Below are 22878 nucleotides of genomic sequence, written 5' to 3' on the forward strand. Positions count from 1 at the left end.
GCCTGACCAGGGGCCGGTGTTGCTGGTCCAGGCTGGTGATGCCGCCGCACATGGAGCCAGGCACCTGCCCTGCCCGGGGAGCTGCGGTTCCCGCCGGCAGAGCCTTTTCCTCATTGCCAAGCACAGGCAGCCGGAGAAGGGCCCGGAGCAGGGCAGGGAAGAGGCACAGGAATGCCATCCTGTGGACAGGCTGCTGCCTGTGGAGCCGAGGACCACACTTGCTCTCTCCAGCTGCTGGCAATGCCACGCCCTCCGGCATCACTGGAGCTGTGGCCGCAGTGAAGCTGTCGCGGCGTGGGAGCACTGGCTGGGGCAGCTCGATGTGGGCTGGGACCACCCGGCCTGGGCAGGGACAGCCCCCTCCCTGGGGCTTCTGCACAGCCTGCCCTGGTTTGGCTGGGCAGTTCTGCTGGGCTGAATCACAAATCGTCACAGTTGGAAAAGACCTTGAAGATCACCTAGTCCAACCATCCACCTGGGGTGGAAGGAACAACACAACCCACCCAAAGAAACAACAACCAAAAAAACCAATCAAAACTGACAACCACCCACCCAATAAAAGCAACAACCCCCAAAGAAGCCCCCATGCCCACTAGAGTGTGTCCTGCAGTGCCACATCTACACATTTTGTGAATCCCTCGAGGGATGGTGACTCCTCCACCTCCCTGGGCAGCCCGTTCCAGCCCCTAATGATGAGCACGAGGTGCTGGTGGAAGCAGGTGGGAATGAGGGATCTGCTGGAGCCACAGCCCAGCCTGGCTGCACACTTCCCAGCAGGAATCTTGCCACCACGGCTTTCCCAGGCAGGAGCAGCAAGCCTTGAAAAGTGATTCCGCAGCAAGCGAACACCAGGCTGCAGCTGAGCACAGTCCCACAGGCATATTGAGTTATGGCTTCTACCACCTGACATCTCACTAATTCAGTCATTCCTTTCATAGGAAGCTCCAGACAGAACTGATTTTCATATATTATTAAGAAAAATCAAGAGAGTGCAACATGGCATTTAAGTCACAGACTGCTGCTTGTGTGTCTTTTCAAAACCTATTTAACCACTCCACTGTCTATTCAGCACAAGTTATGCTATCATGCCATGCAATTTAGCCACCTCAGCACTAAGTTTTATTAAACAAGCCACCAGAGCAGCCTTTGTTAGTTGTCTTGTGCTGCTGACCTGGAAGGTCCCTGATGAGCACTCAGATGTTGTTGCCAAAAACAATCCTGCCATTTCACCTTGCCAGCACAAGCACCTGTAGAGTTGTGAAGGGAACTGATCCATCTGAAAAAAAAAAACCCACAATAATTTCCATGCACACGTGGGGATGCTCCCAGAATCACAAGGCTTCCCAGCCTTTGTCTGATGGAGATGCAGGCCACGCACCCCTTCCCAGCAAGGCTGTGGCAGCTTCAAGAGCCCCTGCAAGGAGACATTGGAATGGACTGCCCAGGGATGTGGTGGAGGCACCATCCCTGGATGTGTGCAAGGAAAAGCTGGATGTGGCACTTAGTGCCATAGTCTGGAGATGTGGTGGTGTTGGTCATAAGCTGGACTTGATCTTAAAGGTTTTTTCCAGCCTTGGTGATTCTGTGATCTGTGATTCTGAGCCCAGCCAGCCACTGGGCAACCCAAATGCTCTGCAATGCTACCTCCAGCAGAGCCAGGAGACAGCCTACCACAGCAAGGGGCTCACTCAGCCACCCTGGGCCTGGCCAGAGCTGCAGGTGAAGCCCAACCCTGATGTGCTAGCTCACGCCAGCGTGGGGAGACAGCAGAGTTCTCCAGCCTTCCTGCTGCCTCAAATAAGGACCCACGTCTTGTGGGTCAGGTATTAACGTGTTCTCTCAGAACTGGCCCAGCCTCAGCCTGAAGCAGGAGGCCACGGGCAGCACCAGGTGCTTGGAAGAGGCTGGATGGAGTCTGTGGCAACACAGCAAGAGGATTATTTGGCACCACCAAGTGACCCAGGAACTCAGAGCCCCACCAGCTTGCACACAAGCACTGCTGGTTTAGCCCATCCCTTACCCACTGTTGGCAAAGACACCAGGGTAGCAGAAACGAGTAAATCAGGTCAGACACAGCAGCACAAAAATGTTGGGTTTATTTTCAGATGTTTCATAATTCTAACATACTGACATCTTCACATGAGATCTCACTGAAGCATTTGTAAAGTGAAAGGTCGAACGAGCTCTTTGACATCGCCACCAGGCTCCGAGATGAGAGGCTAATTTCACAGTTTAAGAGACACCAGTCTAGGATATTGCTTCATACTGGAAGACTAGGAAAGCAACGAGCCAGCCGGAGGCTCCAGGGTTTGCTGTGTGCTCCTCCAGATGCACTACATGTCAATGAACAACCAAATTTAAAGCCGCTGCTTCCAAAAATGTTACAACTTGAATTTTTTCTTAAAGGAAGAAGACAGAAGTCCTCCTGCACAAAGGCTGATGCTTCACAATATTAAAATTCTTATAAAAACAGATCAAAAGTACAGTTAAATATGTTTATCTGCTCATATTAGTTCTTAATTCCTCTAATCTCCTTACTCACTTAGATGCTTTATTCCTACGCATTGTTAAGAATTCAAGGAATTCTAATGTGCCATAGGAAACAGAGAAAATGTAAAAAACCCCCTATTTTAAAAACAACACTAGAAACGGAAGGAGGATTAAACAATCAGAACATTACTAATAAGGCAACACAAGAAAATATTAAAGTACAAAATACTGCATTTTATTGATGTCTCTGTGAGAGTGTTTAGTATAGCTCAATGCTGTTAGTCCCCTGGTATCAAAATTATTATCAAACAAAACGTGGCACATCCTAATGCTTTTAAAAAATGCAGCACATTTCCTTAATACTTATAAAATCAAGAGCCAGAAATATGATCATTAAATAAATCCTGTAACAAAATCTTAACATTATAAAGGAATTAATCCAATCATTTGCTGTGTTTCCATGTTCCTGTCTACCTTGGGTGCTCGAGGTGCAAATGACAGGCTGACAGACATTTGGCTTTTTCTTTCATTGTGGAGCAGTGTAATTAGATGAAGACGTTTCTTTATTAGCAGACTCCTGTTTTACATAAAGCCGAGTACAGAAAGATTTCCATGCTTCCTTTGGTGTGACAATGCCCGTTTGGTTTCTGTGCTTCAGCACTTCTGATGGTTCATCCTGCTGAAAGACCTACGGGACTGTGGGTTGGGATTTCATTTTCAAATAAATCCCATCCAAGATTGTGCTTAGGAAGGCCAACTACCAGGTAGCACTAACTCCATGAAATTCCTGCGTACCATCAGACAGGGATTATTTGCTACACAGAATAAAACTAGAGGGGCAGGTGTGCAATTTCTATTTTTTTTATTTTTTATTTTTTAATATTAATGGAAAGCTGTTGCTCTGTGACTTTGATGCCAGGAAATGCAAATCCTGGGTCTCTCCTGGCCGGAATGGACATGCTGAAGCCCTGAGCCAGCTCCCATTTGGCAGAGCAGCATTTATCAGCAGAAGCGCTCCAAAATTTTATTTAGAGACCTAATATGCTGATCACTGGTGGTTAGTTCATGTGCATCTTTAACAAAGAAAAGAAGAGGCTGCAGACAGGAATAGTCACAATGGTATCAAAGAAGAGGAAATTAAAAGATCTACACGAGTCACTTGAAGAGTAACGATCACTGGATTTCTACTATACAAAGTGTACAGTGCTATTTTAAAATTAAATTTAGACTGGATTTTTTTAAAATTCATGTGGAAAAGTACATTTATGACACTACTTGAAGTGGAAGGACAGATACAGAGAGAGACTTAAATAAATATGGCAGACGAGGATCATTCCTGACTGGTTTGATCTGAGGAACAATCCATAGTTCTGAAGGAAAGTAAGTATACAGAGGAGGAAATTAAAGCCTGCAGATAAGAGTGTCAGAAAAGGACAATATGCTTACACAATAACGGGGATCAGACTGACTGTCAGCATCTGGAAACAGCAAGAGACTATCTTACACAGTATAAAAAGCCATCACAAGTTATCTCTCTCCTTCAAAATAGCAATGCAGACAAAGACAAGCTCTCTTCAGACTTCCGTGTATATAGAATTTTAACATAGGAGATACAAATTGGTTAAAATACTGCTAAGAATAGCACGAACAAGAAACAGTACTTCACTTACCACTTAATACAAGCTTCTACAGGAAGAAAATCTGTCAGACATCCAGATCTTGCTGTAAAGTATATATACATCTGACAGTCCAGAAGTTACTTGTCTTGGATTTAATTTAAGCACCCTCATTACACAGTGTCCTTTACTACAAAACAGCCAAGCAGACATTCATAACCCTAGAACTATTCTTATAATTAGCATATTTTTAAAGCATTATGTGAGACAGGCACATCCAAAGTTGTTTTTTCTCTGTTAAAGATATGCTGTCTGTGTTGGCTACACTGAGCAGCCCTGGCACTGCCGTCCACACATAACGCAGCAACTCGTTTTACAGGTCATTTATTTAAATGCTTTCATTTTTACAAAATACTTTAGGAAAAAAAAAAAAAAGAGGAAATTTGCACTTCAGTTTGTTAAACTTGAAACGTGCTACTTCATCAGGTGACCCTCACCCCTCTGCTCTGCAAAGGAACTGCTCAGCTGTGGGGTGTGTGTCCCCCCAGCCCATCCCCACGCGTGGCAGTGCCGCTGCCAGATCCCCAGCGCCTTGCGCAGCTGCAGCCTCACCAGACCCTGCGAGGTAGGTACAGAAATATCCCCAATTGACAGAACCCCCCCGCTGCCAGTGGCACGCTCACACCTCAGTGTTCACCGACACAGGAGCAGCTCTGAGCCCAAGGCCTGGAGAGCAGCGGGGCCCCAGCTCCTGCCCGGCGAGCGCAGGAGGGTTAGAGCAACGTGCTGGGCAGGTTGCTGCTCTGCCAGCGCAGGCAGGTGGTCTTGGAGTGTTTATAGAGGTGGCTGGACTGGCTGAACCTCTTGCCACACTTCAGGCAGGCATAAGGCTTCTCTCCTGTGTGCACACGGATGTGTTTCTTGCAGTCTGTCAAAGTCAGGAAGGTCTTGCAGCAGATCTTGCAGGCGTACTTGCGCGCGCCTTCCACGACCAGGACATTGTGCTCGGACAAGGCCTTCTTGCACTTGGAGAGGACATCTGCTGAGGCGCGCGTCAGCTGCGGTGGGCCCGGCTGCGACGGGTGCCCGTTCTCAAAGGACGTGGTCCCGTTCATCATCAGCTGGGAACTGGAGGAGTTATCCTGCAGCTGGGAGCTCCTGACAGAGGTCACCACCGGCATTTTGGGGGCTATGCGGCGGTAGCCAGGGAAGCCGCTTGCTCCACCTCTGACTGAGCCAATCATGGCCCTGGACAGGGAGTGCAAGCCCAGGCCTGACCGCGGGAAATCCATGCTGAACTGCTCTGCTGCACGGTAGCCAGAGGTCTGCACACCAGGGAGACCCATCACCTCCTGCATCGGTCTGACAAAGTGAGAGTCTGCAGGCTCACTGAATGGGTTCTCCACATGAGAAACAGTGGCGGATGAGTGGCCTCCAGCAGGCCCTGACTCTGGACTCATCAGGTACGAGGCATCGCTGTCCATTCTGCAGTCACTGGTGGTGTTTGGAATGTTGTCATCGCTGTTCTGACTAGCACCGAAGCCACCACCTCTGCTTTTATTTAGAAAATTTGAGATACTGAATGTAGACTTGTGTTCCAGGTTATTTGACACCTCCATAATATGGATGTCTCCCACCCGATCAGTGCTGGACTGTGGGTCGGAAAAGCTGCGGTCACTGCTCTCGGGGCTCAGTTCTATCTTCTCTGCACTCACCACCCCTCCCTCCACTTCCACAGACTCGCTGCCCTCTGCCTGCGAAGTCACATCACTCACCTCGTCCTGAGGCTCCGGGGAACTCAGGGGCTCAGACTTCACCACCACCCTCATGTGCTCTTTTTCATTCAGAGTGACCTCTGGATTCTCACATGGGAAGTTGCTTTTCTCAGAAGCAGGCTCCTGGTCAAAGCTGGTTTCCACCTGTGTTGCCTGGGACGCCATGGACATCTGTGAGATGTTTCCCCCGCTGTTGTCTGACTGGCTGGGCACTTGAGCATCTTCCTGAGCACTGAAAGACTGATCAAACATAATAGTGTTATCCTCCTGGTTATCAGCAACAGCATCGGCCTTCGAATTGTCCACCATCTTCAGGGAGTCAGGTGAGAAGAAGTCCTCCCGTGAGTGCATCCCTGCCTGCCCACTCTCCGTAGCTGCCTCGGATGCTGCCTCCTCCAGGGGCGGCCGGACGCGCGGGCGGCCCCGCTCCTCGGACGCCTGCTTCCGCTTGTGGAGGCGGCGGATGGGGAAAGCCGTGCGCTGCTCCATGTTTCCTCTCATTGAGGAGCTCATGGGGTTGGGCTGCTCCTCTGTGCTGGGCGTGGAATTTAAAGCCGAGCTGACGATGCTCAGCCCCAGCTGCTGCAGCATGAAGGATCTCTGCATGCGTGCGTTTTGCTCCTGAACTCTGTCACTCGGCGGAGACATGGGCAGTGTCCTGGTGGTAAGGTAGTGCTTGCATGCTTTAACTACCGAGTTCAAATGTAGGTGAGAAGCAGCCAGCAAGACATCCATGACATTACTCTCCCCAAGCATTAGTGTGGAAGTGTACATCATGTCTATCAGAGCAGCAAAGGCTTCTGCTGTCACCACTTCACTGTCCAGCTGGATCATGTTCATCGTCTGATCTCCTTCTGCTACAGTGAAGAGGGCTCGGAAGTGTGTGCTACATGCTGCCAGAACCGAGCGGTGGGCTTTGAAGTGCCTGTTTCCCACCACAATGACACAGTCACAAAGCTGGCCATGAAGCCTCTGGTAGTTCAGCTGCTGAAAGATTTGCTCAAAGTGTCCTGGAAAATCCATGATCCTAGAAAACAAAACAGAAGAAACATGAAGAACGGATCACAGGGAAGCCACGTGTAAAAACAACAGGTGATGGCTGCAGGGCAGAGGAAGACGAGCTGCTCTGGAGCTGCCAGTGCCACACTGGCCCTGCACCACAGCTGGGGCAGGAGCAGAAAGCACAGGTCCTGCCTGGATCCCACCTGCTCCCACAGCCACCTCAGCTCCAGAGGTAAGTAATGCAGCTCATCTCACCCCTGCCAGCTGCTGTCCAAGCTAAAACACATTCCTTAGTAAAACATTTAATCCTGTTTTTAAAAAAAGAATCTAGCTGTGAATAAGCTACAGCAACCTTTGATAAATTGCTCACATTGTGAGATAACCTCCCACTGAAAAGTCTGAACTTTCTCATCTCATTTAATTCAGCTTCACCTTCTGCAAATGACTTTCTGCAGTTTCTCTGCTACTGTGCAGAACTGTCACTCAAGTATCTGCTTTTCACACTGAAACGAGAGTTAATGGAAAAGAAGGGAGACACTTCTGCTCTGGAACAAGTGGTCAGCTCTTATCTCAAACTGCCACCTTTAGCTATCAGAAGGCCAAAACGATTTTCTTATTCACTACAGTTTATCAGCTGGGATGCACTGAGAGTCCTCTGTTTTTCCCACAAAATAAATAAAATGGTAGAAAGAAGTTAAAAGTTGTCTCTGTACTTGCTGTTCCTTGTAAACCTTCTTGGTCCTTAAGGAAGTCATGGGAAGGTTCTGAAAAGATGATGCTCCGCTCAACAAGTCAATGAGACAAACAGAGGGGGGTTTGCTTCTTGGATTCCCAATAAGAGAAGTAAAATCTTAGGAGATTCACCTTAAGACTAAACAGGTGACTTTCAGTGATATCTCTACTTTTTCTCACAGCAAATCATCACAGTGTAAGATTTGGGGAAGAAAAAGGTTGGGTGTATAGGGCACACACACTTGTGTTCAGGTTTGTTTCAACAGCAATACCACCGTATTGCGTGACACAGAAAAGACTGTGAAGCAGCTAAAATAAAAGATCACACAGAAAGGATTATACTTTTGAAAAGGGGCATAATGTGGGTCTGCCAATTTAGAAATTGTCCTCAAATGCACATGTTGCAAACAAACCATGTGCTGTATTTGCATATCTGCACAGCCACGGGCTGTGTGAGTAAACTGCTTACAAGGCTTCCCATGGTCACACTTGACCAGTAAAGAAAAGTTTGCTCAGAGTAATGTTTGCATTATTATTATTGTAACTCTCTGCAGTGTTTCATCACACAGTGACTCTGCTCAGGTCTGCTCAGGCCAGAGAAAGTGACTGCCAAGCATATGCATTTGTGCAAGGGAAAACGGGTACAGCTGCTGATGTGGAGTGCTAATCACTGTGCAGTTCTGTTCACCTGGATGGACACAGGTGAAGTATTCACCTGAAAGGGTCGGCAGAAAATGCAGAACCTCAAAAACGCCGAGAGCAGCTCCTGAGATGGCAGGTGTGGACAGGAGGAGGACATGGGCAGACAGGCTCCCTGGCCCTGCAGCAGCCCAGAGCTCCACACTCTCCTCTGCTGCAGGGCAGGAGGGAGGTGGGCTGGGCACTGACACCCTCCAGACACCGCTGGCAGGGCCAACAAGGCAAGCAGGGGACAAGAGGTCACAGGTGGGTTTACACACTTGGGCACATGTAAGGAGGCAGCTGTAGGGACAGAGAGATCCTAGGGCCTTTGGCAGCAGCCACACTCCAACCAGGACAGTGTTTCGGCCACGTTCCCCAGCTCTGGGTCAACACCAGTGATGGGTCATGGGAAGTGAAAGGGTTCTGATCCTCTTTTATAAGGATGCAGGTCTTTTGAACAAGCTCAGAAATTACCCTGCAAGCAGTGTGAGATCAGGCTTCTTGTGAGGAAACAACACAAGCCGCATGTGCCCCAGCTGCCAGTGCACCAGCCCTGAGCACCCCGGCCAACCCCTGAGCCAGCCTGTGCCCTGGGCATGCAGGACTGAGGGCAGGCAGGATCCCTGCAGAGAGCAGGGCAGGCAAGGCAAGAAAGGCAGAGCAGGAAGGGAAGGCAGGGCAGGCAGAGCAGAGAAGGCAGCAGAGCAGGCACAGCAGAGCAGGCAGAGCAGAGCAGAATGGCCAGAGCAGGCAGGCCCTGGACACAGTGGGGCTGTGCACCCAGCCACCCAGCTGGGCCCTCTCCTTGGTCACCCCACAGCTACAAACCCTGCTGGACCCAAAGTGTCGGTGCCAACAAGGGATGGGACAGGCAGAGCAGCTGCACTCTGCAGTACATCTTGTCTCTCAGTAAAGCTTTTTGTGGCCAGGGACATGAGACTACTGAGGGCCATGGGGCAGAGGCCTCAGATGCAGGCACTCTCCATTTTTAGCCTATCTTGAAGCTACCAGACAGAACTGTGTGATGCACAGGTACCATCTTCTGCCTCCCAGGCTTATGAGAATCCATAGGGAAAACCTGGACCAGGAGATCTGGTTGAGTTTGGCCTTCCAGTATCTGAAGGGGGCCTAAAAGAAAGCTGGGGAGGGACTTTTTACTAGGTCTTGTAGTGAGAGAACAAGGGTAATGGTTTTAAACTGGAAGAGAGATTTAGATTAGACCTTAGGAATAAATTCTGGTCTGTGAGGGTGGGGAGACCCTGGCCCAGGTTGCCCAGAGAAGCTGTGGCTGCCCCATCCCTCGAAGTGTTGAAGGGCAGGTTGGATGGGGCTTGGAGCAGCCTGGTCCGGTGGGAGGTGTCCCTGCCCATGCAGGGGCTTTGGGACTGGATGGTCTTTGTGGTCCCTTCCAACCCAAACCATTCTACAATGATTCTATTATTTTACTGCTCTTGGACCAACATCAGGCTGTATAAATCAAGGAATCAGTAGTACTGAGGCAAAGAGATCTGAACTCACACCAGAACATAAAAGCAGGAAGCCTGAAACCTTCAGGTGACAAAACCAATCTGATGGAACAGCCCCTGTCTGCCACAGCTGCCAGGCTGGGCTGAGCCCAGGAGCAGCTGCTGCTTACCAGCTCAGTGCAGCCATCTACCCAGGGAGTACTGGGCAGCTCTGTGCTGGAGAAAGATCTCACCACCTCACCCACTACACAAAGAACCTAGCCCCTCTCCAAGGGAGACAGGCCTGGACAGAACCTGCTCTACCTCAACACTGACAGGCTGAAACTTCAGCTGGCAAAAATCTGGTGCCTCTAACTGTAATTGGATCCTGCGTATTTTAAAAAGGAAAGAAATTAATTGAACTTTTTACCTTCCAGCAGTGGTGAGGGTCCAGGCTCACAGCAGTATTAAAAATCCCCTAATTTGGCAGCCCTGAGGCTGGGATGCCTGAATGCCTGAAATAAGCACTGTAATGAGATTTAATTAAATACTGTGTGACAGTTTCCCTTATCTCTATGAATTCTGTAATAAAACAGAAGAATTTGAGTTTGCTGCTTTTTAAAAATAAGAAATAGGAATACAAATAATAGATTATTTATCTTTCACTACCAAAGGCACATTTGACAGTAAAAATAAGATGGCATTCTCAAACAAAAACATGTTAAGCAAGACCAACTTTGGAATTTCAGAGTTTTTATTTCTACACATTTTTTTCTGACAGAGCTGTAACCCAAGGGAAGGTAGGAAACGCTTCCTGGTGGTTGTAGGAGGCGGGAGGAACAAAAGAGCAGACCCTGACACTGACTGACCTCGGGCAGCAGGACAAAAGGAGGATAAGAGTCCATGACAAGAGCCACAAGTCCCACAGGAAGTGTCTGGAATGTGGCAGAGGCCAGGGCAGCTTTGTGAGCAGGGCTGGTCCCTTGCTGCCTGCCTGTGCTTCTCCTGCTTGTCTGCTTAAACTCATGCCCTCCTTTGTTCCAGCCAGCACAGAGAAAACCTCCTCTGCAAGGAAAGCTGCCCTCCAGACAGGCGTCTGGAACACAGAGGGGACTGTCAAATGAGTATGCTTCGTCCTTTGCTCACCTCTGAGATGGGCTATTTGTTATGCCAGAGATAATGCTCCACCCATGGCTTCACAGGACTAAAATACAGGATATAGTGGAGGATTTGGAAAGAGGAGGAGGAGATGGGGGCCCAACAGTTGCCAGAGCAACCAAGAAACTCCTTCTTTTGCCCCACTTAGAGAATCATGACTACAGCATTGGAGTGCTGTTGGGGGCTGTGGACATTGGGCGACTTTCTTTTCCCTTGACTGCCCTGTCATGAGCGACGGCTCTGAGGAACATTTCACAGTTGTCCAGCCACATGCAGGGCTGATCCACATGGTGTGCCATGCTACAGCCCCCTGGCACCCACCATACCAGGAGAGCCAAGACCCCTTCCCCAAGGACCAGCACTGCAGGACACCCTGCTGTTACCCACAGTGCTGCCCACAACGCAGCCGTGCTGAACCATCGCTGCCATCACTTAGGGCAGGTGAGACAGGAACCCTTTGCTGAGCCCCATCTGCACCCGACAATAAAATCATCCTACTTGTGCCTTCAGTGCAGAAAGCACAGGGCCCAGCAAAGGCTGCTCCAGCTCCACGGGACCTCAGAAGAAAGCTGTTCCCAAGCAGCTCCTGCCCCATGGACACTGTAGCATCTGGAGAACACCCAGGAGCTCACGCCCAGCCCTGGTCCAGCTTGCCCCAGGATGGTGTCCTGCAGGAGACCACACAGCAAGGCCTTCCAAGCAATGTCCAGAGAAGACTGGAGGTGGAAAACACCAAACCACACGAGGACAGGACTTCACATCTGCAAAAACACTGAGCTGGACTCCAGAAAGCAAGATGGGTTACAAGGATGGTCTAAGGTGTTTCTGCCTTGGGCAGTAGCACAAGAACAAGAGAAAAAAGGTAAGGGTTGCTGCTTTGACCAATGATTCGGGATTTCAGAATTCAGAGTCCTTGCTTACAGTCACCGAAAGTGATTGCATCCTTTGTGCACCCAAAACAAGACAAACCCCAATTTTGCTTCATGTAACATTAATTTGGCTTGGTATTTAACTACACCATGAAGACGGAAGTCCTCAAACCAGAATCAGCGAACACAGACCCCACAATGAAGCTGAGATCTTGTACAAGATCAGTGGAAAATGATATAACTAGATTTGGGTGATAAAGCTTGTGTGCTACACACACGACACTGGGTGAGATATCAGCTACTTCAGGTGACCAAACACACCAGATGCATCTCAGACAACACCCAAACCTACATGAGTGACCTCCCTTCTGGACAGGCAGAAGGGGGACTTCCCTCTGCCTTCCCTCCTGCCTGGGGGACATTGGGAGCAGCTGGGCACCAAGACCTCCAGACCACCTGTGGGCTGCATGTCCCCTTGCTCCCTGGCCAGACCTGCCAAGGTGTCCTGCAGGTGACAGCTGCCACCCCCCCAAGGCATGCGATGGAGAGGACAGAGATGCTGCCAGGAGAGCAGCGAGTGGCTCCAGCAGAGCCCTCCTGAGGCTCCCAGCCAGCTCCAGTTCACATCTCAGGGAATGTGGGATAAAATCTCCTCCTGATGAGATCCAGCTAGTGGGACTCGGGGGAGGCACCAGAGGCACCCACAGCAGACACAGAGTCCAGCAGCCCCTTGGAGAGCAGGGGAAGGGAGCAGCTTGGTTCTACACACAAACCAGGAACCACAAGTGAAAAGAAACCACATCAAGTGCTTTAGCTACAAGTACTATTACTATAAATATTAACAGTCAGAGCCAGGAAAATTTTTAAGAGCAAGCAATGAAAAAGCATCTACAAAATCCTTACTGGAGAACAACCGTTCTGTCTGCCCCTGGACCAAGGCCCATGGGATGAAACCAGCAGGGTCAGAATGAAAGACACACTCCTTCAGAGGAGTGAAGTCAAGCTGCAGAACTCCCTGTGAGCTCAACAGCCATGACATGGATTCAGCAAAGAAATATCAACTGAGATATTAAATATTCAGATGCCACCTCTACCAGGGGAAGGCACTAAACCACAGTGACTGGGGGTGTAGTTTTATGTACATTTACCTCTCTGGCTTTTGGTTTTACAACTTGCTTTGGTATTTTTGGAAGACTTTTAGGAGAGAACTATGATTTTTTTTAATGTAAGATTGATTTGGTAAAAATGAATAAGGAAACATTTTCTTCCTAATGTTTTGATTATATGCTTAAAAGGATAACTAAGTTTTAAATAAAACATGTGCTCAGTATATATTTAACTACCTAACTTACCTCGTCACTGCTAGAGGAAAACATTCCACAGCAGATCCATCAGCCCAAGACAGAATCACAGAATCATAAAATAGTTAAGGTGGGAAGGGACCTTAAAGACTACCAGGTTACAAACTCCCTGCTATGAGCAAGGACACCTCCCACGAGACCTGACTGCACAAGCCTCATCCAACCTGCTCTTGAACACCTTCAGGGAGGGGGCATCAACAACCTCCCTGGGCAACCTGTTCCAGTGCCTTCCTACCCTCATGGAGAAGAGTTTCTTCCTGATGTCTAAACTAAATCTCCCCTCTTTCAGTTTAAAACCATCACCCCTTGTTCTATCACTGCCCTTGCTGGTGAAAAGTCTCTCCCCAGTGTTCCTGGAGCCCCTTCAGGCACTGGAAGCTGCTCTAAGGTCTCCCTGGAGTGTTCTCTTCTCCAGGCTGAACACCCCAACTTTCCCAGCCTGTCTCTAGAGCAGAGCTGCTCCAGCCCTCCCATCATCTCTGTGGTCTCCTGTGGCCTCTCTCCAACAGCTCCATGTCCTTCCTGTGTTGGGGGCTCCAGAGCTGGACACAACACCTCACGTAGGGTCTCATCAGAGCAGAGCAGAGGGACAGAATCCCCCGCCCCGGCCCTGCTGGCCACACTTGTTTTGATGCAGCCGAGGACACAATTGCCCCTCTGGACTCCAGCTCATCTCCTCCCACCCCCAAGTCCTCCTCCTCAGGGCTGCTCTCCAGCCATCCTCCTCCCAGCCTGTGTTTTTGCCTGGGGTTGTTCCAACCCAGCTGCAGGACCTTGCACTTGGCCTGGTTGAACTTCATGAGGTTGGCATTGGCCCACTTCTCCAGCCTGTCAAGTTGAGAGGTGAGGCTGCTGCTGCTACAGAGCCCCAGGTCTCAGAAGGAGAGCAGGAGAAGACACATTCCCGGCAGGCACAAACACCCAGAGCATCCGTCTGGGCTCCTAGGGACACAGGGCACAGTGAGGAGGGGGAGCAGCAGACACCCCGTGCTGCCCCCATGTCCAGTGGGGCCAGAGCAGGCACACAGGCCTCTGAGGCAGACCCCTCCAGCTGTCCCTGGGGTCCCAGTGTCCCCACCCCAGCCTGCAGGCACATGAACCCCCAGCCTGGCTGTCGTTCCCAGTATGGACCATCACAAGGACAAGGATCAGCTGGGACTCCCCACCTGCCCCTCCTGTGTCCAGAGAAGCTCTGACCCCAGAGCTGCCCCTGGGGACCCACAGACACCTGGGTCCCAGGCCATCTCCTGACGCATCCAGGCTGACCCTGGCAGACACCAGACCCTCAGGCACCCCCGCAGACACAAGGACCCTCTGCCTGGCCCTGTGGCTATGCCCACAGCAACCTGAGAGCCCCCACTCAGGACAGAGCCAGGATGGAACTGAACCTGGAGCAGAACAGACAGCGCTGCTCAGAGCTGGGCAGAGTCAGCTAGGTGCCCTCACACACCAGCCCTTTCCATTCCTTCACCCCTCTGTGTGTCCACACTTGTTCCTCTAGAGATCCCCAAATTCCCCTTCTTTGCCCCACTGGCTTCTCTCCCATACATTCTGCACTAAGTCCTGCAGGATTTGGTTTCCTTGATCATGGGGATGTTTACCTGGTACTAGGTCTGCTGGCAAAAGATGGTGCAGAATCATCACCAAGGGGGAAAAGGATTCTTGGCCAGGAGTTGTCCGGGCTTTAAACTAGGTTTGAAGAAGGAAGGGGATGAAACCATGTCCATCAGAGATGAGCCCAGTGGTGACACACCAAGGTCGGGGTGAAGCTGAGAGCCCAGCTCAAGTGCATCTACACCAGTGCATGCAGCATGGGAAACATACAAGAGTTGGGAGCCATGGTGCAGCAGGACAGCTATGACTTAGTCACCATCACAGAAATGTGGCAGGGTGGATCTCATGACTGCAGTGGGTGGCTATGAGCCCTTCAGAAGGGACAGGCAGGGAGGGAGAGGTGGTGGAGTGTCTCTGTACATCAGGCAGTGTTTTGATTGTGTAGAGGTCAACAGTAGTGACGATGAGGTGGAGTGTTTATGGGTAAGGATGAGGGGAAAGGAGAATAAGGCAGATACCCTCTTGGGAGTCTGTTATAGACAACCCAACCAGGATAAGCATGCGGATGATGCATTTTGCAAGCAGCTGGCAGAAGTCTCACAATCACCAACCCTTGTTCTGCTGGGGGACTTCAACCTACTGGTTGTCTGCTGGAAACACAACACAGCAGAGAGCAGGCAGGCTAGGAGGCTCCTCGAGGGTGTGGAAGAGAACTTCTTGACACAGCTGGTGAGTCAGGGGAGGTGCCTCACTGGACCTCCTGTTCACAAACAGAGAAGGACCAGTGGTAGACGTGGTGGTCGGACGCTGTCCTGGTCTTAGCAACCACAAAATTGTGAAGTTCTTGATTCTTGGTCAGGTAAGAGGGGGTCACCAAACACTCCACCTTGGACTTCCAGAGGGCAGACTTCGGCCTGTTCAGGACATTGTTGGGAGAGTCCCTTGGAAGGCAGTCCTGAAGGGGAAAGGGGTCCAGGAAGGCTGGATGCTCTTCAAGAAGGAAATCTTAAAGGCTCAGGAGCAGGTATCTCCACGTGCTGTAAGCTGAAATGGGGGGAAGACAAGTGGCCTAGCTGAACAGGGAGCTCTTGCTGGCACTCAGGAAAAAAGGAGTTTATCACATTTGGAAGAAGGGACAGGCAACTCAAGATGATTACTCATGAAGTCATACAGAGAGAAAATTAGGATGGCAAAAGCCCATCTGGAGCTCAATCTGGCCACTGACATATAGGACAATAAAAAGTTTTTACAAATACATTAACAGCAAAAAGAGAGCCAGGGAGAATTTCCATCCCTTACTGGATGTGAGGGGGAACACAGCAACCGAGGATGAGGAACAGGCTGAGATACTTAATGGCTTCTTTGCCTCCATCTTTAATAGTCAGACCAGCTCCCCCCAGGGTGTTCAGCCCCCTGAGCTGGAAGACAAGGACACAGAGCAGAACAACCCCCCCATAACCCAGGAGGAAGCAGTTAAGGATCTGCTACAGCACATGGACACCCACAAGTCTATGGGGCAGGATGGGATCCATGGAGAGTGCTGAGGGAGCTCACGGAGGAGCCTTTCTCCATCATTTACCCACAATCTTGGTCAACTGGGGAGGTCCCCGAGGACTGGAGGCTGGTTAATGTAATCCCATCTATAAGAAGGGTCAGAAGGAGGATCCCTGCAACTACAGGCCTGTCAGCCTGACCTCAGAACCAGGGTTCATCTTGAGTGAGCTCACATGGAAAGTGCAGGACAGCCACAGGATCAGGCCAAGCCAGCAGGGGTTCAGGAAGAGCAGGTCCTGCTTGAGCAACCTGATGTCCTTCTATGACCAGGTGACCTGCCTGGTGGATGAGGGGAAGACTGTGGACATTGTTTACCTAGACTTCAGTAAAGCCTTTGACAACATCTCCCACAGCATCCCCCAGAGCAGCTGGCAGCTCATGGCTTGGACAGGGGACCGTGCCCTGAGGAAAGAACTGGCTGGGTGGTCAAGCCCAGAGCTGTGGCGAACGGGGCTGGACCCAGTTGGTGTCTGGTCACCAGTGGTGCCCCCCAGGGCTCAGTGCTGGGGCCAGTCTTGTTCAAGATCTTTATCAATGATCTGGATGAGAAGACTGAGTGAAGTATCAGCCAATCTGCAGACACAAAGTTGAGAGGAAGTGTTGATCTGCCTGAAGGTAGGAAGACTCTGCAGAGTAACCTGGACAGGCTGGATCCATGGGCCAAGGCCAGTTGTATCAGGCTCAACAAGGCCAAGTGCCGGGTCCTGCTCTTGGGTCACAACAACCCCAGGCAACACTCCAGGCCTGGGGAAGAGTGGCTGAGAAGTGCCTGGGGGAAAAGGACCTGGAGGGGTTGATTGAGAGCAGCTGAACATGAGCCAGTGTGCCCAGTGCCCAGGTAGCCAAGAGGTCACCAGCATCTTGGCTTGTGTCAGCACTAGTGTGCCAGCAGGAGCAGCACAGGGATTGTGCCCCTGTGCTGGGCACTGAGGAGGGGGCACCTCAAATCTGGGCCCCTCAGGACAAGGAGGACATGAAGGGGCTGGAGTGTGTCCAGAGAAGGGACACGGAGCTGGGGAAGGGGCTGGAGAACAAGCCTGAGCAGGAGCAGCTGAGGGAACTGGTGATGTTCAGTTTAAAGAAGAGGAGGCTGAGGGGAGACCTCATTGCCCTCTACAGCTCCCTGAAAGAAGGTTGTAGGAAGGTGGGTCTTGGCCTCTCTTCCCAAGTGAATAACAACAGGACCAGAGGAAAAGGCCTGAAGTTGCCCAGGGAAGGTTTAGACCAGATATTAGTAACAATTTCTTTACTGCAAGAGTGGTCAGCTACCCAGGAAGGTGGTGGACTCACCATCCCTGGAGGTGTTCAAGAAACGTGCAGATGTGGCACTTCAGGACACACTCTAGTGGGTGTGTGGGGGGGTGGTGTCTTGTTGAGCTGTTGTTTGTTTGGTGGTGACTTTTTGTTCTGTTTTTTTTTCTGGGTGGACAGTTGGACTCAGTGACCTGAGAGGTCTTTTCCATCCACAACAATTCTATGTGATCCTGTGTGACTCCAGACTGGGTCTCCCTGTGTCACAGGTGTCCTGGCAGTGGTCCTGGGCAGAGGCCCAGCTGAGGCTGCTCTGGCAGGGCCTGGACCAGGGTTCCCTCCACGTGGTCCTGGGTCTGGGGTCCCACCCATATCTCCCTTCTGGGCCCCCGCTCCTGCCATTGCTCCCCAGGCTGCCCCGGGTTCACAGAGCAGCTGGAGCACTTAACCCAACAGTCACAGTGGCAGGTACTCAAACATTCCTTATGGATGAAAATGAGGCCTTAATTTCTAAAACTTCTGTTATTAGGAAGTGTGAATAAATACCTAATTAATAATTTTATTATAATAATAAAATACCTAATTGGCATGATGATGTGCAAGTGTTTTGAAATGCTAGGAAAAAAGACCTACAATGTATGACTACACAGTCTGTTTATTAACCTCTCATTAGTTACTAACCTCAGAGTCTCTCCATCATCTACAACCACATTTAACAGAGGAGGTAATACTGAACTCCCACTTTATTTTTTAGGCTGGTGTCTGTCTGGCCTCTGGAAGAAGCAAAGTTTATAAGGACTGTTTCTCAAGGAGTCATATTGAACTCCCTGATTCTCCTGAACAGCACAACCCACCCCAAACCCAACCCCAACAAGCCAGGGCAGCTGGCACAGCCACAGCTCCTGCCCAGCCAGGGGGACAGCTGGTAACACCACAGCGACAGAGGAGGACACTGCAGATGTTTTCAGGGGAATGCAGGTTTTATTAGCACATATTTCTACTATTTGTCACGGTAAAAATTCCCCCATATGTTTTCTTTCTACTTGAATGATCAGCACTGATAATACTGTGTCAACTTACTGCCCCTTTTTCCATCAGACCCCTATGCTCTAACACTGGAGCTGCAGCAAGATGGGGTATGGCAAGACTTGCACTGAAACTACTACAGCATCAAAAACTTTCTCTCCCTTCCTTAAAAAAAACACTGAAGTTAACTCACTGTAAAACAGTGTGAAAAAGAACACTTCTGAACAATGATCTACTTAGATTTTTATTACCATGTCCAAAACAAAAGGACGGTTTGGATCACACTGTAATCCAGAGCCACCATCAAGAAGTCAAACATACAGAGTCAAAGAAAAAAGAAAAATGCAATCTCAAACTCTCTCCCAAAGAAGCATTCTAAAAGTTTGCAAAGGAAGTGATTTTACATTACTAAAACCAACAGCTAACCCTGCCTTACCTACCCCACTCAGCAGAATGACCCAGAAGAAGTTTTACACACAAACACTACTGAAAACTTCAGACTGGGAACTTGTTTTCTCCTGGTCAGTTAAACACAGGACAATTTATTACCTGCACCTCAAACCCCATTTCAAGCCACCCGTACTTAAAAGCAGGTTATACTCCAGGTACCAAGCCTGCAGGAATTCCTGGCATGTAGCTGAGCCCTGAGAGTGCCAGCGTGACACCATCGCTATTTGCCTCTTGGCTTAGATCACCTTTACAAAACGTCACAATGCACTTGTACCGTGCTTAACCACTGTGCTTGAAATAACACAGCTCACAAAAAGCTCTCTGAAGCTTGAAATGCAAACAGAAATCTAGATATGAGTCAGTGATACAAGAGTTATTTCAGAAAACACTTTCTTCCATCAGTGGTGATGTTTTTTTAAGCCAGCCAGCTGGAAGGAAGGTATAGAAGTCTTCACTTTCTGTGATATCTTCAGCAAGTTTTGTCACTTTGAAACACAGAAGGTGTTTGTTGTCTGCTCTGAGAGTGTTTTCAAGCTGAGCACATGGTGGAAGTTTAGTTAATTGCAGTTAAAATGATTTCTGGATTTGCCTCACAGAGCTGGAGCAGACTCCAGTGTTGCTTTGCTTTCCTGCCTGTGACAACAGGGCAAGTGCCAGCCCTGAGGTCTCTATGTGACAAGTGCTGCAGCTGCTGACTGACCATGCGCAGCTGAGCTCTCAGCACCTCCTCTGAGGTGTTTCCTTAGCCAGGTTTTATGCACAATTCAAGTCACAGTTTATCTCCCTACTGTCAGGGAGGATGAGTTACAACTTGTCTAAGCACCAGGAAGGATAAACTGCACTGCAGAAGTTGCTGCTAGATGCAACTGCCCTCCAGAGAAGAGCGAGAGATCAGCAAATGGCTCTGTGCCTTCTCATCATGTGAAAGGTGCTGTAAATAAACAGTCCAAACCATGGCAAGCCCACCTCACAATGAACAGCACTAGCACAGCCCACCAGCTGCTAACAGCATCTTTGGGTGGAGCAGCAAAAAGCTTCCTTAAAAAGGCTACATTTCTCTTGGACACTCTTAGTTACCTGCAGAAAGGGACACTACCTGTGCCATGGCCACTCTCCTGCTTCCTCCCAGCCCTGGAGGTGTCCCTGATCCTGCAGCACAGTGTGAGAGTTCACAGGAAGAAACAGGACACTTCTGCAGCCTGATGTGCCACCTCGGGTCACCAGGGCTCCTTTGTTGCAACTTCACCATTTCACACACCTGTACTGCTCTGTACAGCACAGACTGGACAATGTTTCCTTGTAATTCCTGGCCAACCCCTTCATCCTTTGGGCTCCAAGGTCAGGATCACACGCGTCAGTCTCTCTCCAAAGAGCCAACATACACTCTTCTGTCAGCTTACAAAAGCAGAGTGTTTCCTAGGTATCAATGAGAAACTGGAAAAGAAGAAGATGGATTCTATTTTTGATCTTAAGAAACGAAAAACCTGTATGTAGATAAGAGAAATATACACCTGCAAATGTATAGAGAAAACAGCTGCTCCCAAGAAGGGGCTTATGCACAGTGGAACACCTGAAGAAAGCTCTTTGGGCAGTATCACAGTTAGATTTATCTGCCAATGGAAGAGCAGAGAACTCTGCTACCCAGAGCTGGCAATGCAGCCATTCAGGGGCATGAGAAGACAAACTACCCTCAGCAAGGTCTGCCCTGAACTCATGGTCATGTTATTGGGCAGAAAACCTCTCCTGAGGTCCAAGGTGGCAGTCTCTCTCCCTGCCATCATCCTCTCACAAGAACACCCAGAGCTCCAAAGGAAACTGGTTGCCAGCTCTTCCTGCCTGCTGGCACTCCAGCTCCTGAATCCAGTCACAAACACAGGCAGGATCAGAGGTCTGCAGGCATGGATCCCACAGGGAGGGCAGCCACAGACAGCTCAGCACCGGCTTAATGTCCTCTTGCTCAACATGGCAAGCATTGCTAAATCTGGCTTTTCAGCTTTACTGTTCACCAGAGACTGGAGAATCTTGAACAGCCCTGTCCAGCCACCTTCCTTGGTGATTCCCTTGCTCCAGCTTTAACCCCAATGGAGCTGGGGATAACTGCAGCGTGAATAAACCTACTTTGGCCAGTGATTTAGATCCAAGTAGCAAACACTACTTTGCCCCCACCACAATGGATCCATTTGTATTATACATCTTCAGTTTAAGCAAATAACTACCTCCACAGAGCTGATTCAACAGACAGCTAGTGTATTTCAAATGAGTACTGTTGAATTTTCTGCTTCTGGCCTTCCCAAACTTATTTCAAAAAGCCCTCTTCTAAATTCATCACTTCACTCTCAGAAGAGAAAAAAATCCACAGGGATGCAGTGCACAGTCCTGCCAGTTCTGGCACTGTGGTGGCTGATCAGACACCCTCCTAGCCGTGCCCTCCTCACTGCCCTCCTCGGCAAGATAGGGAGAAAGTGAGATGAAAAGCTGTGCCATGGCTGAGAGGGCAGCTCTGCCCGGGCACCAGCTCTGGGCAGGGTTGGGCAGCTCTCATGTCTTGTCACACAAGGCACCCCTGCAGCCCCCCAGAACCCTGCCTGGAACCCAACAGAAGTATTTACTAATGTAGAATTTGAAAGTAAACATTGTCTTAATCACAGCTTAAAAGTCGCACTAGAGGGTTAACAATTTACATAGTTTGAATGCATTAAGCTGAATTAACTAAATTCCTTCTGAGCAGTTTTTTGAAAGGTGGAGGAAGAAATAAAGCAGCTTTGGCAGTCCAGAGATGGCCACGTCCCCCTCTGGCTCACACAGACCCCCCTCCAGGCCTGCCCTTCCTTGGCAGCACACGGGTGGGCAGCACCTGCACCACCTGCATAGGAGAGGCCAGAGCAGCACGGGCAGCAGGTTCCTCGGAGCAGCCCTCGGTGGGCACCAGCCCCTGCCCACCAAGGGTGCCGGTGACACCTCGCCCCAGACACCACCCCCGGCTGGGCGGAGAGTCAGGAACTACCCCCGGCACAACAAAGTCAAACCCGATCTATAACGTGACATCCAGCAAGATGTTTCCTTGATAACTCCAGAGCATTAGGTGAACGAATGGCTAGGAAAGGCTGTTGCTTCCCTGCCCATTCCTGGATGCACATGAAGGCACCGCACTGAAGAGCTGAGCTGTGTCTTTTTTCTTCTTACATCACCTGGAATGTCCAAGTTTTACGCCCTTCTCAATAAGGCATCTACATCTCGCCCTTCTGCCCTCAGCAGTTAAAACTCACCCAGATATTCAGTTTTGTATCCTACACACACACCGCCGGGCACACAACAACCAGGTCCTCCCAGACTCCTGGCCAAACACGGCGCTTCATGCTCAGCAACGCGGTTTGGCGTGTCCAGCTCAGGGCCGAACGCGCTCCTAGGCCAGGGGCCGGCTTCGTTCCGCGGGATCCCGGCGGACGGAGCGCCCGGAGGCTCCGCACCCGCCTGCACAGCCCGCGGGGTCCGGGGGGATGGAGGCCCGCGAGGGGAGCTGCGGCCTGGGAGAGGGGAGGCCCCGCCGGCCGCGGTGCTCGTTCCTCAGGCACCGCAGCCCCGCGCTTCCCGCACCCGGCGGAGCTCCCACCGCCGCCGCGGCAGCCCCGGCCCGCCCCACGGCCCCGCCGGGCGGGCTCCGGGACTGCCCGCCTCCGGACACCACCCGGGGCTACCGCGGGCCCGGGGGTTCGGCGCGGGGGCCCGGGAAGGGGCGGCCCTGGCAGCAGGCTCCGGAGCCCACGTCACCCGCGCCCCCCCCCTCCCCGTCTGGTGCCGCCCCCGCTCACCTGCGGTCCCTGCCCCGCTGCTCTCCGGGCGGGAAGGGCCCTGGGCGGCGGGAAGGGAAGGGCCGGGCCGGGCGCGCCCCTCGTCCTCGGCCCCGCGGCTCCGTC

General features: G+C 50.7%; 1 protein-coding gene across 1 annotated transcript; it reads right to left on the reverse strand.

Annotated features, from left to right (window-relative positions):
• Positions 1-2077: 2077 nt before the first annotated feature.
• Positions 2078-22874, reverse strand: ZBTB5 (zinc finger and BTB domain containing 5). Its single transcript, XM_051643519.1, has 2 exons — positions 22774-22874; positions 2078-6908 (listed from the first exon to the last, which is right to left on the reverse strand). Exon 2 carries the CDS (start codon positions 6902-6904, stop codon positions 4880-4882), a length of 2025 nt encoding a protein of 674 aa, XP_051499479.1. The 5' UTR covers positions 6905-6908; positions 22774-22874; the 3' UTR covers positions 2078-4879.
• Between the last annotated feature and the right edge of the window lie 4 nt (positions 22875-22878).

This window comes from Apus apus, chromosome Z (genome assembly GCF_020740795.1).
Source record: "Apus apus isolate bApuApu2 chromosome Z, bApuApu2.pri.cur, whole genome shotgun sequence".
Classification (NCBI taxonomy): domain Eukaryota; kingdom Metazoa; phylum Chordata; class Aves; order Apodiformes; family Apodidae; genus Apus; species Apus apus.

Bases quoted from the DNA above. Each gene is read 5' to 3' on its own strand.
- ZBTB5 (XM_051643519.1), bottom strand. From the start codon at position 6,904: ATGGATTTTCCAGGACACTTTGAGCAAATCTTTCAGCAGCTGAACTAC.